Source organism: Pelecanus crispus, chromosome 2 (assembly GCF_030463565.1).
Source record: "Pelecanus crispus isolate bPelCri1 chromosome 2, bPelCri1.pri, whole genome shotgun sequence".
Lineage (NCBI taxonomy): Eukaryota > Metazoa > Chordata > Aves > Pelecaniformes > Pelecanidae > Pelecanus > Pelecanus crispus.
This window is the reverse complement of record NC_134644.1, coordinates 138,013,062-138,028,497: the sequence shown is the minus strand read 5'-3', so window position 1 is coordinate 138,028,497 and position 15,436 is coordinate 138,013,062. Positions and strand designations below refer to the sequence as shown.

General features: G+C 52.2%; 1 protein-coding gene across 1 annotated transcript; it reads left to right on the top strand.

Annotated features, from left to right (window-relative positions):
* The first annotated feature begins 7,472 nt into the window (after window positions 1-7,472).
* On the top strand, window positions 7,473-15,234 carry PRDM14 (PR/SET domain 14). Its single transcript, XM_075706398.1, is given in 8 exon segments — window positions 7,473-7,707; window positions 7,807-8,087; window positions 8,321-8,416; window positions 8,419-8,634; window positions 8,820-9,090; window positions 10,638-10,840; window positions 12,707-12,808; window positions 15,007-15,234. Coding segments are annotated over 8 exon segments (1,632 nt in total).
* The last annotated feature ends 202 nt before the right edge of the window (window positions 15,235-15,436 follow it).

The window sequence follows — 15,436 nt, the reverse complement described above, 5'->3', positions numbered from 1 at the left end:
CCATGGGTAGGTCCCAGCTTTGTACTCCCTGGCTGAGGATCCAGGTGACACGGGCTCCCTCTGACTTGACTTTGTTTCCCCTGTGTCCTGGTTTCGGCTGGGATAGAGTTAATTTTCTTCCTAGCAGCAGGCATAGTGCTGTGTTTTGGATTTAGTAGGAGAAGAATGTTGATAACACGCTGATGTTTTTAGTTGTTGCTGAGTACTGCTCATGCTAGTCAAGGACTTTTTCAGCTTCCCATGCTCTGCCAGGTGCACAAGAAACTGGGAGGGGGCACAGCCAGGACAGCTGACCCAAACTGACCAAAGGGCTATTCCATACCATATGACGTCATGCTCAGTATATAAACTGGGGGGGGTTGGCCGGGGAGCAGCGATCGCTGCTCGGGAACTGTCTGGGTATCGGTCGGCGGGTGGTGAGCAATTGCATTGTGCATCACTCGCTTCGTATATCATTATTATTATTATAATTATTATACTGTTACTATTAGCATTACTATTTTACTTTATTTCAATTATTAAACTGTTTTTATCTCAACCCAGGAGTGTTTCTCACTCTTACTCCTCCAATTCTCTCCCCCCTCCCATCGGGGTAGGGGGAGTGAGCGAGTGGCTGCATGGTGCCTAGTTGCTGGCTGGGGCTAAACCACGACACCCTGAAAGAGTGAAAACGGGACCCAGACAATCAGAGGAAGCTCCGCTGCCCTCGAAGGCAGCTCCAGCTTGTGGTGTGCGTACAATGTCCTCTCCAAAAGCCCAGCCTTGTCAGTGTCCTCTCTGCATGTCCTGTGTCTGTCTCTGGGATTTGTGCTCAGCTTCTCGACGGGGCAAACCTGCAAACAGGAAAGTGGCAGCCACGTCCCCCAGCCTGGGCAGGGACCCCAGGTCCCCGGGCGCTGGGCTGGGCTCCAGCAGCTGGGCAGGAGGGTCCTGGGCTGGGGCTGCTGGATGAGGTGGCTGCTCCTAACATCCCTTAACAGTTTTGTAGCCAGCAGGATCTGGTCGAGTTGTGAGTATTCCCGAGATTGTATGTATATAATCCTTATGTGGTGGCAGACCGATCCTTTGCTAATGTGCCCATAGTGTTAAGTTTGTAAGCAAACTTCCAGAGCATTATGGGAGCACCCAAACAGGACCAGTGCTAGTAAATCCTTGGGTTAATTGGAACAAGTGGATTGGAAAAGAGATGTTTATTGAGTATTAGAAGAACAATAAGAGTTGTAAATGGCTGAAGCTGACGGCCTAGTGATCCAAACTGGGGTGGGGGGGGATGAAAAGAGAGGTTTACCAGAGTATGTACAAGACCTCCTCCGTAAATAACAGATCACTTCTATCAAACAGATAAATGGTGTTGGCTATAAAGCAGGAGGGAACCTGAGAGAATCAGGCTATGGCTGACCATTACAATTGGAACTTTCAAAATTGTGAAGAACTGGGTAGAAAGGGAAATGCACAGTTGCAAAGGAATAGCCTCAGCTTACAGAGATTTAAACCTGATGAAGCCAAGTAGTAGAACCCAGTAATACAGAGGAAATTGGTGAATTATGGGGGAACAAATATCACTTAACTCTGCAAATAATGTACCCAGTGGAAATGTGAATCTCCTGTGGCTGCTGTCATTAGACAAACATACACCATCCAGTTTGTGCACAAGGGGTGGCTGGGCAGGGTCAGTCAGTATGACCGTCAGTGACACAAGAGGTCCATGTGTCTACGGATGCTCAGATAACTCCCTCATCCAATGGGATATGTGGTTTGTTTTTTTTTTTTTTTACTTTCTCCTCCCCTGAGGAGCTGGCACCCTTCTGGGGATCATTAAAAGATCTGGCTTTAAGAACAACAACATTTGGGCACAGGAGACAGGCCAGGTGACAGTTTCAATGCCATCCAACATGGTGTTGCCCCCCCCCCCCCCCCAAAGTTAGGCACTAAAGGCAGCAGCACTCAGTGGTGAAGGGGGTTCCATGGAGGGGAAGGGGCTGAGATAATATTCAGACACCCCTTCCAGCAGAGAGCCAGAGGTCAGGCTCATTCATTGGGGCAGCAGGAACTTTGCTTTAAATGTTTTCGTTCATACTGAATACTCTCTGAATTAACTACTCAACCACCACTGACTGAGATAGTTAAGGTTGAAGAAGGTGGGGAAGCCTGGGGAAACTGAGACCCCCCCACACACACACCCCCCAGCCCCGTACAGCTGCTGGAGAGGTGGAGTTGCTCTGGCTCCTGCGATGCACCCAGGGATTTCTCCCTAGGAGATATTCCTGAGAAGATAGTGCAGGAGAGGTGGGGAGACACTCCTATTGCTCAAAAAATGTCCCTCCCACCCCAGATTCAGGCTCTAGTTCACCTCATCACTTCACACTACAACTACTCAGGAGGCTGGAAGGACCCACGGTGAACCTGGCCGGAGTAATTTACTCAGCTCCCTGCAAACTGTGGGCAAAGTGGCTCTGAGAGACAAGAATAATGACAGATATTCCTGCCCTTGCTCATGTGTCCACTCAGTGGCCCACCCCTGCAAAGCGGGGGAGGATTGCAGCTATATGACAGGATTGCTTTGCTCCAAATGTTAGGTTGGCTTGCTCCAACTTTTTCTTGTGCACATATTTTTCAGGTGTCTGTTCTCAATGTATTTGGAGAGCAATAGATTGCTTTAGTGAAGTGACTGAGCTAATGACGACACCATGAAAATGCTGCTATATATAAAGATACGGCTGATACTGGAAAAGGAAAGTTGAAGCACTTCAATACGTGATTTTCCTTTTTTTTAATAGTCCACATCAGCAGAGGCTGTCACTCTGCAGCTCTCTGTCCTCTCTGACAGCCATAGAAGTAAACTGCTGCTGCTCTGACCTGATCTAAATTGTAATTTGGATTGTTTCCAGGACAGCATCTGGTGCCAGGACTGGGACTTCCATGTCCATGCTGGTTGTCAGTGTAGGTGCTGCAGCACCCGGAGCCCACAGGTGGGAAGCTGGGCATCAGGGTCTGCTGCGGCACTACAGTCCTGGGAGGATCAGGGAACTGCTCGTAGGAGTAACCTGTGTGTTTGGGAATGTGTAAGAGGCAGAGTGCTTTAAGTCTGGAGTAAGGAAGATGTGGAGTGAGAGTAAGAGTGATGACGAAGAGCTTGTGTCCAAACCGAGAGGAGGATAGGAGGGCTTGGGATGCAATTTTTTGGATCAAGAAATCTGGATCAATCCAAGGAGATGACATCTGCGTTAGGTCACTTAGGCGACTGAATGCTCTGCAAGCAGCCTGCAGGGATATCCCTTAGTGCTTAATATGCATCCCCACATCACTGTGGAGAAGGAATACCCTCTAAAATCCTTCAGCGGGGAGGGAGGCTGAGAGACTGCTGTGATTATTTTGTAACAAGCTATAAAATCATAACAAAGTCCCACAGGAAAACCTGAGCAGCACTTCAGTAGCCAAAAAGCCAAATGCTGCAGGCACATGTACATTGCTGGTCATGGCTCCCTGGTCTGATGGGGGGCGAAGGCAGGGGGCTGCCAAGAGCCCTGTGCTCTGGCTGGGTGGCTCTGGCCTGGGGGACACCCGTAAGGTGCTGCTGAGTGAGGTGCTAAACACCCGAGGGCTGCCGGGCAGCGAGGGAGTCCCCAGATCCTGTTTTAAGGCTTTTCTTTTTGTAGCCATAATTTCAGAGTGAATTTTCCCTTCACATGTTGTGTGTCGTCCCCCCACCCTGCTGCTGGCAGCAGGGATGCTCCGCACCAAGGGGTGCCTGGCTGAACCAGGGGTGTGTGAGCTGGAGATTTCCCCTCAAAGTGAATCGGCATTTGTCCCTCTTTTTCACAGCCAGAAGAGGCGAGCTATTCCCCTGGCCAGGTTGAAAACACACATTGGGACTAGCACCTCAAAACTGGCTGTATTTTTTTACAGAGCTGCTTCCTGGGGCGCCACGGTGAGCAAACCCAATTCCCAGTCGTTCCCAAGAAACGTTCCCAAAGAAAGACATTGAGGTGCTGGAGTGTGTCCAGAGAAGGGCAACAAGGCTGGTGAAGGGTCTGGAGCACAGGCCTTATGAGGAGCGGCTGAGGGAACTGGGGTTGTTCAGCCTGGAGAAGAGGAGGCTGAGGGGAGACCTTATCGCTCTCTACAACTGCCTGAAAGGAGGTTGTAGTGAGGTGGGTGTTGGGCTCTTCTCCCACGTAACAAGTGATAGGACAGGAGGAAATGGCCTCAAGTTGTGCCAGGGGAGGTTTAGATTGGATATTAGGAAAAATTTCTTCACTGAAAGAGTAGTCAAGCATTGGAACAGGCTGCCCAGAGAGGTGGTGGAGTCACCATCCCTGGAAGTGTTCAAAAACGGGCAGATGTGGCACTTGGGGACATGGTTTAGTGGGCATGGTGTTGTTGGGTTAATGGTTGCACTGGTGAACTTAGAGATCCTTTCCAACCTTAATGATTCCTAGTTTTTATTTTCATTAAAAAATAATCCAGCCACCAAGCCAGGAACATGAAATTACTACTCTACCCTTAATTAGTTTAGTGGTGGACTTGGTAGCATTAGGTTAATGGTTGGACTGGATGATCTTAAAGGTCTTTTCCAACCCAAACGATTCTATGATCCTATGATTCTATTCTATGAAAGGGCTGGAGCATCCCAGGCGTGGGGGGGAGCTGGCTGCCCTCCTGTTGGGCAGCCCCAGGGAGCCGGGGGCCGCAGGGACCGGGCTGGCACCAGGCTCGCCTGCCTGCTGGCCCTGCACTTCTGCTCCCCCCAACCCGCACCTCTCCCCGAGGTCGGGACTTTTTTAATGCACTAAATGCCTTTAAACTCTTAGGGGATGAAAGCCTCTGAGGATTATCTGCAATACAGTGACACCAGTGGTGCCTCAAGCTCTTTCCTTCTCCCAGGCTCTGTGTCATCAGGCTTCTAGAAAAAGGAATATTTTTTTTATTTCTGGGCATGTCTATAATTTAACTAATGCTGAGAATTTTAAAATCTCACATTATGTTTGTTTGTCTTCATTTCTCAAAAATCTCCGCTGCGAGTACGTCTCCTCCGCAAGCCCCTTTCCCTTTTCCAGTGCTGTGATACCTGGACACAGAGTAGCCAGAGAATTCCAGATTATCTGGCAACACTTAATTTCTAAGCGTAACTCAAACTTTTCTGTGCAATTGGAACTCAAAGGCTTATTCCTGTAAATCTGATTAACTCTGGTACTACTTTTATGCTACTGATGCTGCATCAATAAAACCGTGTGAAACTGCCCACTTGAAACTGTTTCCTAAAGCAATACAGCATCAGTTCTGTCTTACAAATAACAGAGGTTTGGAACAACACAGAGAAAGTTAAAAAAAAAAAAAAAAAGAGACTGATGATGAAAAAATCAGGCTATTTAAGCCGAGGGACTATCTTCAGCAAGTTTCAGAAGGCTGCATTCCTACCTTCTCCCTAAGCCTCCTGTGCATATTGGCTGTCCCTGGTGTATTCAGTACTTTTGTCTTGCAAACGCAGGTTAGGGTGGAGAATGAGGATGTAGGTAGGAGAATTAGCCCAATACATTTAATGCAAAGTACACAAATGTTCAAACTCAAGTTTGGGGACAAAGCTGCACTGCGCTGGCTATGGAAGGAGTCTTGGGAGTTGGGAGAGCCTGGATCAGTTTTGAGTCTCCCTCGGTACTGCTGTGTGCTTGTGTTTGCTGTCTTATTGTTTATGTCCCGAGAGAAAAAAAAAAAAATAAATAAGGGGACGTTCCAAATCGAAGCTTTTGGTAGGGAGGAATTACAGTGCCTGAGGTCCTGTGCCCTGAACACCCTCATTCCCGCAGGCAGCCAGTGATTCTTTCTCAAACTCTCTATTTCAGAGCACTTCACTCAGGCCAGATAAGAAATAAGGACTGGCAGGATGGCTTCACCTCTGGTCAAGTGCAGTCAGCAACTGTGTCTGGAGCCAGGGTCTCTCTGTCTGAGGCCGCTTCAGGTAATTCCTGATACATTCCTTCTTTGGGATGAAGGCAATATTTTACAGAAGATCCCATGGAGCTATGTTAATTAATTTTTATAGCATACCATAACCACTCAAATGGCATCCAAACCTCCATGAGTCAGACCTGGCTGTGTTTGTTCTCCACTCCAGCTGTGTCTGCGTGCAGTTTGGCTCGTGCTGTGCTGTGTCCCAGGAAGCCCTGTGCTGCCTTGCTCTGAGAGGGACCCGTGGGTGCAAATCCCCAGGCTCTCTGCAGTGCAGCACAGCCCACCCCGTCCCTTCCCTCCACACCTGCAAGTGCAGTGTCACCCAGGCTGGCCACTGGCAGGGAATCAGCTACCCAAGGAGGGTCTCTGCAGTAACCCATCCTGCTCACACCCTGCCTGACACAGGGTTTCACCCTGGACTAAAGATTTCTCCAGCTCCCTGCACGAGCAGGGGTGGCATCCTGCACAACTTGCACAGCCTGGGATCCTGCAACTCAGGTCCCGTTTTGACCCTCCAGGTCCTCTTTTAATAGCAATCGCAGCAGGTAGCCACCTGGGAGGAAGGGAAGATTAGAAGAAGGAGAAACCCCACAAAAACCAGGAGGGAATCACCCAGCATCTCTGCAAGGGGCAAGGGCCAGTTGTCTTCCCCCTGTCCCTGCTTCTGCCCATTCCGGGCGGCTCCTGGCATAGGCCTGGTCATGGAGCCTGGGAAGAAGCCCCAGCAGGAGCCCAGTGCCCTGCCAGGCACCCAACGGGCAGCACAAAGCTGAAGCAAAATCACCTCAGCAAAAGCCCGTGAAAACCTACAGTGGCTGAGAGTGTGCTGCTGCGTGTTCAGGTCACTGGGGTCTGGGAGGTGTTTTTTGACTTTCCATATCCAAACCCCACACCTGCAACCCCCGAGACACTGCGCGGGGGCTGTGGGTCCTGCTGGGGAGCACGGAGGCCGGCTGGCAGGGTGCTCGCCTACTGCAGTAGGTGCTCATCCCTGGGGAGCATCGCTCCCGCACCCCGGCCTCCTGCTCCGGGGAGAGGCAGAGCCCACCCGGGCTGCGGCCTGGCCCGTCGGTCGGGGCTCGGAGGGGCGGGGGGCAGAGCCGGCGGCAGGGGAGGTGGGTCCGGGAGGCTGGGGTGTCCCCCCCGCCGCCCCCCCCCCCGGCCTCGACGTGGAGAGGGGCGGCCCGGCCTCTCCGGGTGTAGCCGCGGCTCCGCCCCGGCTTGGGCCGCCCGTCGGGGGCAGACCCCCGCCCGCCCCCGGGGCTGCCGCGACCCCCGGGGCGGGCCGCCCCCGCCCTCCCTCCCTCCCTCCATCCCCTCCCCGGGCCCATATAGCCGCGGGGGGCCGGCGGCGGCGGCCGGCCCGCTCGCCCCGACGGCGGAGGGCAGCGTGCGGCGGCTCCCGCGCCTCCATCCCCGCCCCGCAGCGGGACCCCGCGCCGGCGGCACCCGGGGGTCTGCTCCGCCGCTTCCCGGCACCTCCCTCCCTCCCTCCCTCCCTCCCTTCCCGCCCCCGGCCCGGCATGGCGCTCTCCCTTGCCGCCGAGTCCGTCCCCGTAGACGGCGGAGAGGCGCTCGGGGTGAGCCCCGCCAGCCTCGCCGCCTACTACCCCCCTTTCCTCCCTCCCGCCCAGTACTTCGAGGCGGCCCCCGACTTCTTCCAGCCCCTGAAATCCCTGGGCGGGCTGGTCCCCGCCTCCCCGCCTCTGCCCCCCTTCAGCTTCAGCAGGGTCCCCGCTTTCCTGAGCCAGCCGCCCCCGCTGCCCGCCGAGCCCTTCCCCGGCCTCCCCCTGCCCCTCTACGCCAAGCCGCCGGCCCCCTTCCCCCCGCGGGAGGGCTCGCCCCGCGGGGCGGGGGCCCCGGGCTCGCCCCCGCCGCCCTACCCGAGCCCCCCGCGCAGGGCTGCCCGCAGCCCGGGGGCCGGCGGGGCGGCGGGGCAGAGCTGCAGGTACCACTTCACCGAGGAGGAGCTCAACGCCGTGCTGTACGGGGCGCTCCGGAGCAGCCAGCTGGCCGGCGGCCTCCACGCCATTTCGGGGCTCCGGCTGCTCCCCGCCAGCCCGGGTAAGGGGGGCTCCGGCCTGTGCGCAAGCGGCTGCCGCCGGCGGCCGGAGGGGCAGCGGCGGGGAGCTCGCTCCGTGCGGCCGGGGGTGCGCTGGGGTTTGGGGACGGTGCCCAAAGGGCTGCGGGCGGTGCCGCGGCAGCCAGGCTCCCGGGGCATCCGCGGGCCCGTCGGGCTCCCTTTCCCCGTGGTTTCCTTGCGCTGCGAGCCCGCACCGGGGAAGGGCCGGCGGCTAATTCGGGCTGCGGGCCGACGTGGGGGGCGGCGGGACCCGCTCCCTCTGCCCTGCCCGCGCCTGCGGGGCTGAAGCAGGGGTCCCGCTCCTGCAGGTGCTGCCGCCGCCGCCGCCGCCCCGCTGCTCGACAGGGACTCGCTGCAGCTGCCCGAAGGTAGGGGCCCGGCGCTGCCCGCACCCCCCGCCGCGCCCAGCCGCGCTCAGCCCTCAGCCCGCCCTGTCCCCCGCAGGGCTCTCGGTGCTGCGGGTGGCCTACGGGGACGTGGCGCAGCTCGGAGTCTTCTGCACCGACCCCATCCCCAAAGGAGTCCGCTTCGGCCCTTTCCAAGGCAAAGTGGTCAACACCAGCGAGATCAAGACTTACGACGACAACTCGCTGATGTGGGAGGTAGCGGAGGCACGGCCGAGCCCCCCCCGCACCCCCTCAAAGCGGGGCCGGGGGGAGGCTTTCGGCCGCCCCTCTCCCGTAGCCTGCAAGAGGGGCTCGGCCCGGTGCGGGTGGTGGGATCGGTGCGAGCGGGACGTGTGCGGGAAGGGTCGCTCCAACCTGACCCGCTTCTCCCCGCTCTCCAGATCTTTGAGTACGGGCGCCTGAGCCACTTCATAGACGGGAAGGGCGCCTCTGGCAACTGGATGTCCCTGGTGAACTGCGCCCGGTTCCCCGAGGAGCAGAATTTGACGGCGATCCAGTGCCAGGGGCAAATCTTCTACGAGAGCTGCAAGGAAATCTTGCCGAAGCAGGAGCTGCTGGTGTGGTACGGCGATTGCTACGTGCAGTTCCTGGGCATCCCCATCAGCCTGAAGGGCATGCCGGAGGGGAAGAGACCCCCGCAGCACCCCGAAGGTGAGCCTGCCAGCCACCCCCCCCGGGGCACTGCCCCTTGGTCCCACGGACCTGTGCCTGCCCGGGATTAGGTTCGCATTAGGGGAGGGAAAGGAACTCGGGCACCACTTTTTCCCGGCTGTATTTTACCCAGTCCCCGCGGTGAGCCGGCGGCGGGGTGACCGGCCCTGCCGCGGGGATGCTCTGGGGTGGCGGTGGCCCCGCAGCCCCGGTCCCACGGCTCTGCCCGCCCTCCCGGGGAGCCCTCGCCCCCCCCCCCCCCGCCCCCTTGCAGCCTCCAGCACCCCAAAGAGCAGCTTCCCCTCGGCGCCGGGGAGCCCGGGGACTGCCCCGGGGGCTGCTGCCAGCTCGGAGCAGAGGCACCCCTTTCTGCCCCGGCAGCTTGCTCCTGGTTCGCGTTTCCTCGGGGAGTTACAAGTGGTCATCTGGAGATTGTAAAACATCTGGTGTAGCTGGGCTCAGCTCGCCCCCGCTCCGCAGCGCCGTTGTTCGGCGGGGGGGTGTCCCGTTTGGGGAGGTGAGGGGATTCGGGGGGGCATTCTTGGTTTGGTCCTGTTTTATCCTGCGATGGCACACTCTTTGGCTTAATATTTTTCGTGCAATTAACACTCTCGGTAAATGGGGCAGGCTGAAGTCGTTCCGATCAGATAATGCTGGTATTGCTTGCAGAAGAAAAGCCAAATGCACTCACTCCGGGAGTAGTTCTGCTTCTAATGTGCAAAAAGTATGACGTTCTTATAAGCAAAACTTAAGTGTGGAGAAAACGGATTTGTGCCAATGCAGGGAAAGCTGGAGCGGGTGAGAGATGGGTCGGCCGGGAGCAGCAGTAAGGGACAGAAGCAAATTGGCACGGAAATTGGGCGTGAAAATTTTTGTAGCTGTTGTCTTAAGGTGCCTGGCTCAGATAGCTGGTAAATTGTTCGTTTCATTTTAAGGCTTAAGCCAAAGTGACTTTTATTAAAGGCAGAAAAGGATGTGTAAATGCTTGAAAAATTTCCTGTGTTGTTCCTAAATTCAGCGGTTAAGAACAGTTTGAAATACAAATAAAAACCAAATAAAAGTGTTTTTGCTCGATAGCATTTTGAAAACGATAGAGAAGAAGTGCAAATTTATTTTTCTTTTTGGGATGGGAGGTAAAATTTACGGGCAATATTGATAAGAAAGACCTGGCAATGTTTCCGTGTGGGGAGAAGCTTTTATGTGGGACTCTGCGTTGGTTTTTCTCACGTATTCGCTCGCTGTTTGTGGGGATACGAGGATTAAATCCTGTCTTCACTGAAGTCAGCAGCTAAACCCAATAATTTTATCAGGCTGTGGTCTGCAGTTTGTTCCCCTCCGTTAGAAAGGCAAGCGGAGCGGTGCATATGCTTAAGAGATCCGACGTATATTTTGTTAATGATATTGCCGGAATCCACTTTACCGCTGTTACCCTCCCGGAGACTTAAAATTCCCAGTTGGGTACCAGCTGTGACAAGGCAGCAGATCTGAAATGAGCCCCTTTTGCTGCGGTGTAACGGGGAGGTGGCACTTTCCCTTCTGCTGTACAGAAGCCGGGGAGAGCTTTAAGTGTGAGCGCTGCGGCAAGGTTTTTGCCTACAAGTACTACCGGGACAAGCACCTCAAGTACACCCGCTGCGTGGACCAAGGGGACCGCAAATTTCCTTGTCACCTTTGTAACCGATCCTTTGAGAAAAGAGACAGGCTGAGGATCCATATTCTCCACGTCCACGAAAAGCACAGACCTCACAAGGTGAGCCTGCTCCTCCTGGGTCTCTCCACAGTTCGTGGCTCTTCTGAGGGGGCTAACCGAGGAGTCTTTTTTGGCAGAGGTAAGACGCTGATGTTGCTCCCCCTCCTCCCGTTTCCCTGGCAGTTCTGTGATGGGACCGCTCTGCCTGTACAGGAAGAGTTTGTCTTGCTCAATAGAGCTCAGTTGAAGAAATTTAATGGATTTGTATTGCAAAAATAAACCCCACAGCCTCAGTGAGACTTTGAAAAGAAACGATACTTCTCCTGGGCTTTCTGGATGTTTGCATGTGGGTTTCCCTACCTTTCTTACACGGTGTGGGACTAAATAGTGTGTGAAGGTGCTCTGTGTGTCCGGGATCAGGAGAGGTGATGTCCCATGGCCCTCGCTCCCCCTTCCAGTCTTGAGAAGCGACAGACATCTGTGTCTGTTGGACACAACAGGAGTTAGAAGTTTTACATGCACTGTGGAGCAGATTTTCAATTGATGTAAGCAAATCCTTGCTGAGATACTTGCCTCATCTCCACTAAACACCTGTGTGTAGCACCGGTTTTCTCCAGGAGCGTTAGGGGTGGAAAATCAGACTTTTCCTAAAGGCTTGGGAAGTGCAAGTTGCAGTGCTTGAAATGGCACGGTTAAATCAGTCCTGAAAATCCTCCAAATACCCCTTTTATAAATTGTCCTGGAATAATGTGAATTTTTCAGGAAAAGCTTTTATAACTAAGTCAGCAATATTACAATGTCAGAATATCACATTGATTTAGTAACAGAAGAAAAATATAATCCTGTTAAATATGAGGTATTAAACAACATGTAATTCCTCCTCTCTTTGCTTTCTTTCCTAGAGCATTTATTTTGGAATGCATATGAAAGAAATACTTTCAGGAAGTAGGAAGATAAACAGCAGGAAGATAAACTTGTTCTGAGTATATTGCATTTATATGAGAACAGATAAACTCAAAAAGCAAAGATGGAAGATGTGTCAGTAAAAAAAATTACCTTCTTTCAAGATCAGTCATAGCTTAGTTTATTTTGAACTTCTGAAAGATAAATTCTTTCAAATTATTGCAGGGGGAAAATTATTTTGGGACTCATACAAATTGCACTGAATCAGTGCAAGGCTCTCAAATAAATGATTTCAGCCCCCTCTGAATTGGGTTTTGTCCTGTCGCTGCCAGACGCAGAGCGCACACCATGCCGCGAAGACAGCAGGTCCTTAGTTGGAGGAAGAAGCGCTGCTTGTTTCACTCCTAAGGAGAGGCTTTTCTGACAGATCAAGCTATAGGCTAAGTGCTGTGACTGACTCATAATTTCTGAAAAATAGTTACTATTTTAAAAGGTCCCTTTAAATATTTTTTCTCTAGGAAGTTTATCTTATTTGTTGAGCAAAAATTCGAAAGAGCAACTAGAGCTTCATTTGCATTTTGAAGAAAAATATTTTCACAGAAATTTTCAGGTTTTGATTACTGAAAGTTAATATTTTCTGGTAATGTTCGGGCGAAGGATGTTTTTTAATGTAACACTTTTAATGACGTACACAAAAACGCTTTGAAATTTTGCATTATTTCCCTTTTTAAAAAAAAAAATCTGTTCTTAACACCAGATTAAAATTCTGACTGTATTTCAAAGTGTTACTGTTTAGATTACTACTCTGTATATACATAAATATATGCGTATACATATATATACATATATACATATATGTACATATATGTACATAAATATATGTATATAGAAAAATATATGTATATACATAAATATATGCAGGAAAACACATGCACACATCACCCACATACCTAATTTTTCTTTTTAGCTATGCCGTTGTGTGCTTCCTTTTAACTTTGTCCTTCCCCCCCCCCCCACCCCCAGTGCTCAGTGTGCGGGAAGAGCTTTTCTCAGTCCTCCAGCCTGAACAAACACATGAGGGTTCACTCCGGGGAGCGCCCCTACAAATGTGTCTACTGCAACAAGGTACGGCAAAGCCCCATCCTGTCCCTCTGTCTGTCCTCTGCTGCGCTTAGCATCCCACTGCATCTTGGAGGGGGTGGCTCTTTCCACGCTCCATTTTCTTTTTTCAATTTTCCTATTTCTTTTCTGTTTTCTTTCAAGAAAATGCCTTCTCTTTAAGTTGATAGCCAGATAAGTGAGTACCTGGTTCTGGGCACGGCTGTGAGTTGAAGTGACAGGGCTGGCTGAGACTGAAGAAACGGGGTCTGGTCTCTGTCTGATGGGGAATTTGTGTTTGGTCCCAGCTCAGAGAGCTGCTGCGGGGATAAGGTCTAAGAAAGCTTGAGAGCATTTCAAATACCATCCAAGGCATGCAGCTAGATCCAATGTTCCCCTTTTTCATCAGATAGGTAGTTTTTGGTATTACTGACGCCGCTTCTGGAGTGCGGTACATAGATTTGTCCCATAAGCTAAACCTGCACAATGTGACTTTGTGCATGCTTACCTTGAAGTAACGGGGCAATCAATGTGTGACTGGGCGTGGAGGTTTCATTTGAAAAAGAAGATGAATAGAGCCATACAGCACTGATCAAAAATGCGCTCAGCTGTTACTACTTTTCACAGCAGGGATGATTCAGGTGAGCTCTCCCTGTGAGAGCAGTGACAGCTCTCCCAGCAGACGGAGGGTGGATGTACAGGCTGCTGCTGGATGAATATTGGTAGGGCTCCAGGTGCTATGGAGTGTCCATGCAATGCAGAAGCACCGTCAGCATGTAGTAAGGTGCTCCTGATTTTGGAGAGAGAGGTTTTTTTATGACTGGCTGGACTAACACAGAGCTGAAGTGTTGTGTAGTAAAGAACCTTAGAAGAAGCTCTTTTTTGGCTATTCCTGAACATTTGTAGGCAGAATTTAGGATGAGATGTCATCCTTTAATCTTCCGATCACAGGAAGAGATGGCAGAGCTTTACAGGTGGCTCTGTGAACAGATCTCTAGGATGCGTGGCACCCTTGACGAGCCCCCAGCCGTTCCGGTAGGATTGTTGCAGATTGGATCAGCTTAAACCATTAGTCCTCAGGCTGCAGGATGCAGCTATCCTGGGACACAGCCTTCATTTCTGTGGCTGGGAAACCAGGGGCTATTTTAAAGCATCCTCACCTGCTCCTCCTACACAGTCACAATTCATTCCTCTTTGCTTCTTCTACCTCTAACGGTGGCTGTGCTTCAAGGTGGCTTTGCTTTCCCAGCCCCTTTCCTCACTATCTCGGTGACCTCATCAGATTAAAGGAAAAGTGTTGGGCCAGGATCACCATTCTGGCCCTTAAACACACTTTGGTCCTGTTGATAAACATTTCCAGGGACTTCTCTATAGGGACTGCAGATCTGTTTGTGCTCTAAGGTTCCTAGTGAAAAGGTATCTGAGATCGATTTCTCTTCGCCGTGAAAACTTACTTGTGATGGTTCAGCAACCTAACGGTACTAAAGAGGATCTTTTTTGTCGCTGGTCTGCAAATAGTGAGGGGCCTGAACGTGTCTCTTGGGAAAAGAAAAAAACAGGGAAAACATGGGCTACTTTGCAACATTCCTACTCAAGTCTCTCACCCTTGGTGAGAGGGTTCTCTCCCCAAATGCAGAAGGAGTCTTTACGACGGGGACAAAGTGTGATTGTGCACATTTTGCTACTTGTGGGGGGGGGAAATGGGCTGCAATGTCTGACTGAAGGAAGAGCAGAGTATGATGAAGGGGGAAAATGAAACCCAAAAAGGTGGATGCTGGACTGACTGCATGGATGAATTCTGGCAGCTGAATCCCAAGCCAGTGTATGTAAACATGAAAGGGTTTAACTCCAAAAACGAACCTGCATTATGTCTCCCAAACATAAAGGAGCTGCAAAGCTAATTAGGACAGTATTGACTTCTTATCCTTTGACAAGTAGAAGATATTTACTGGTGTCTCTGGTCAGAAATCTTTCTCTGAGCTTCATCTAATTCCATGGACTCAGCCATATCTGTATAGCTGAGTGTGATAGCTGTTGGCTTCTGGTTCCTCGTTGCTGGGATTTTCTGTTTTTTCTGCAGTTATCTGAGCATGTGAGCTATTTGAGGACCTATTTTGAGGGTTCAGTGCTTCTTATGGTATCTGGGTTAGCTGAACCCAGGGTTTATATATGTGAAAATAGATAACTTTCAACTCTTCCCCCCTTTCTGACTCCTGCCCTTTCAGGCATTCACGGCATCCAGCATCCTGCGCACTCACATCCGCCAGCACTCGGGGGAGAAGCCCTTCAAGTGCAAGCACTGCGGCAAAGCCTTCGCCTCACATGCAGCCCACGACAGCCACGTGCGCCGCACGCACAGCAAGGAGAAGGGCTGCACTTGCTCGGTGTGCGGCCAGCACTTCCCGGAGCAGGAAGATTACCACTTCCACATGAAGATTCACGCCGCTCATTAGCCAAGAGCCCCGCAGACGTGTCCTGGACCAGCTTCGCGTGTATATCAGTCTATGTGCATGTGTTTGTGTGTGGTTGTGTGCACGCCGCAGGAGGTGACATTTACCCTCACAGCGACTCTTTGGGTACGTCCAGTCTCTGGACCCTGGGCATACTTCTGAGTGCAGGGGACAGGAGTTTCTCACCTGGGTGGTACCCTGATGC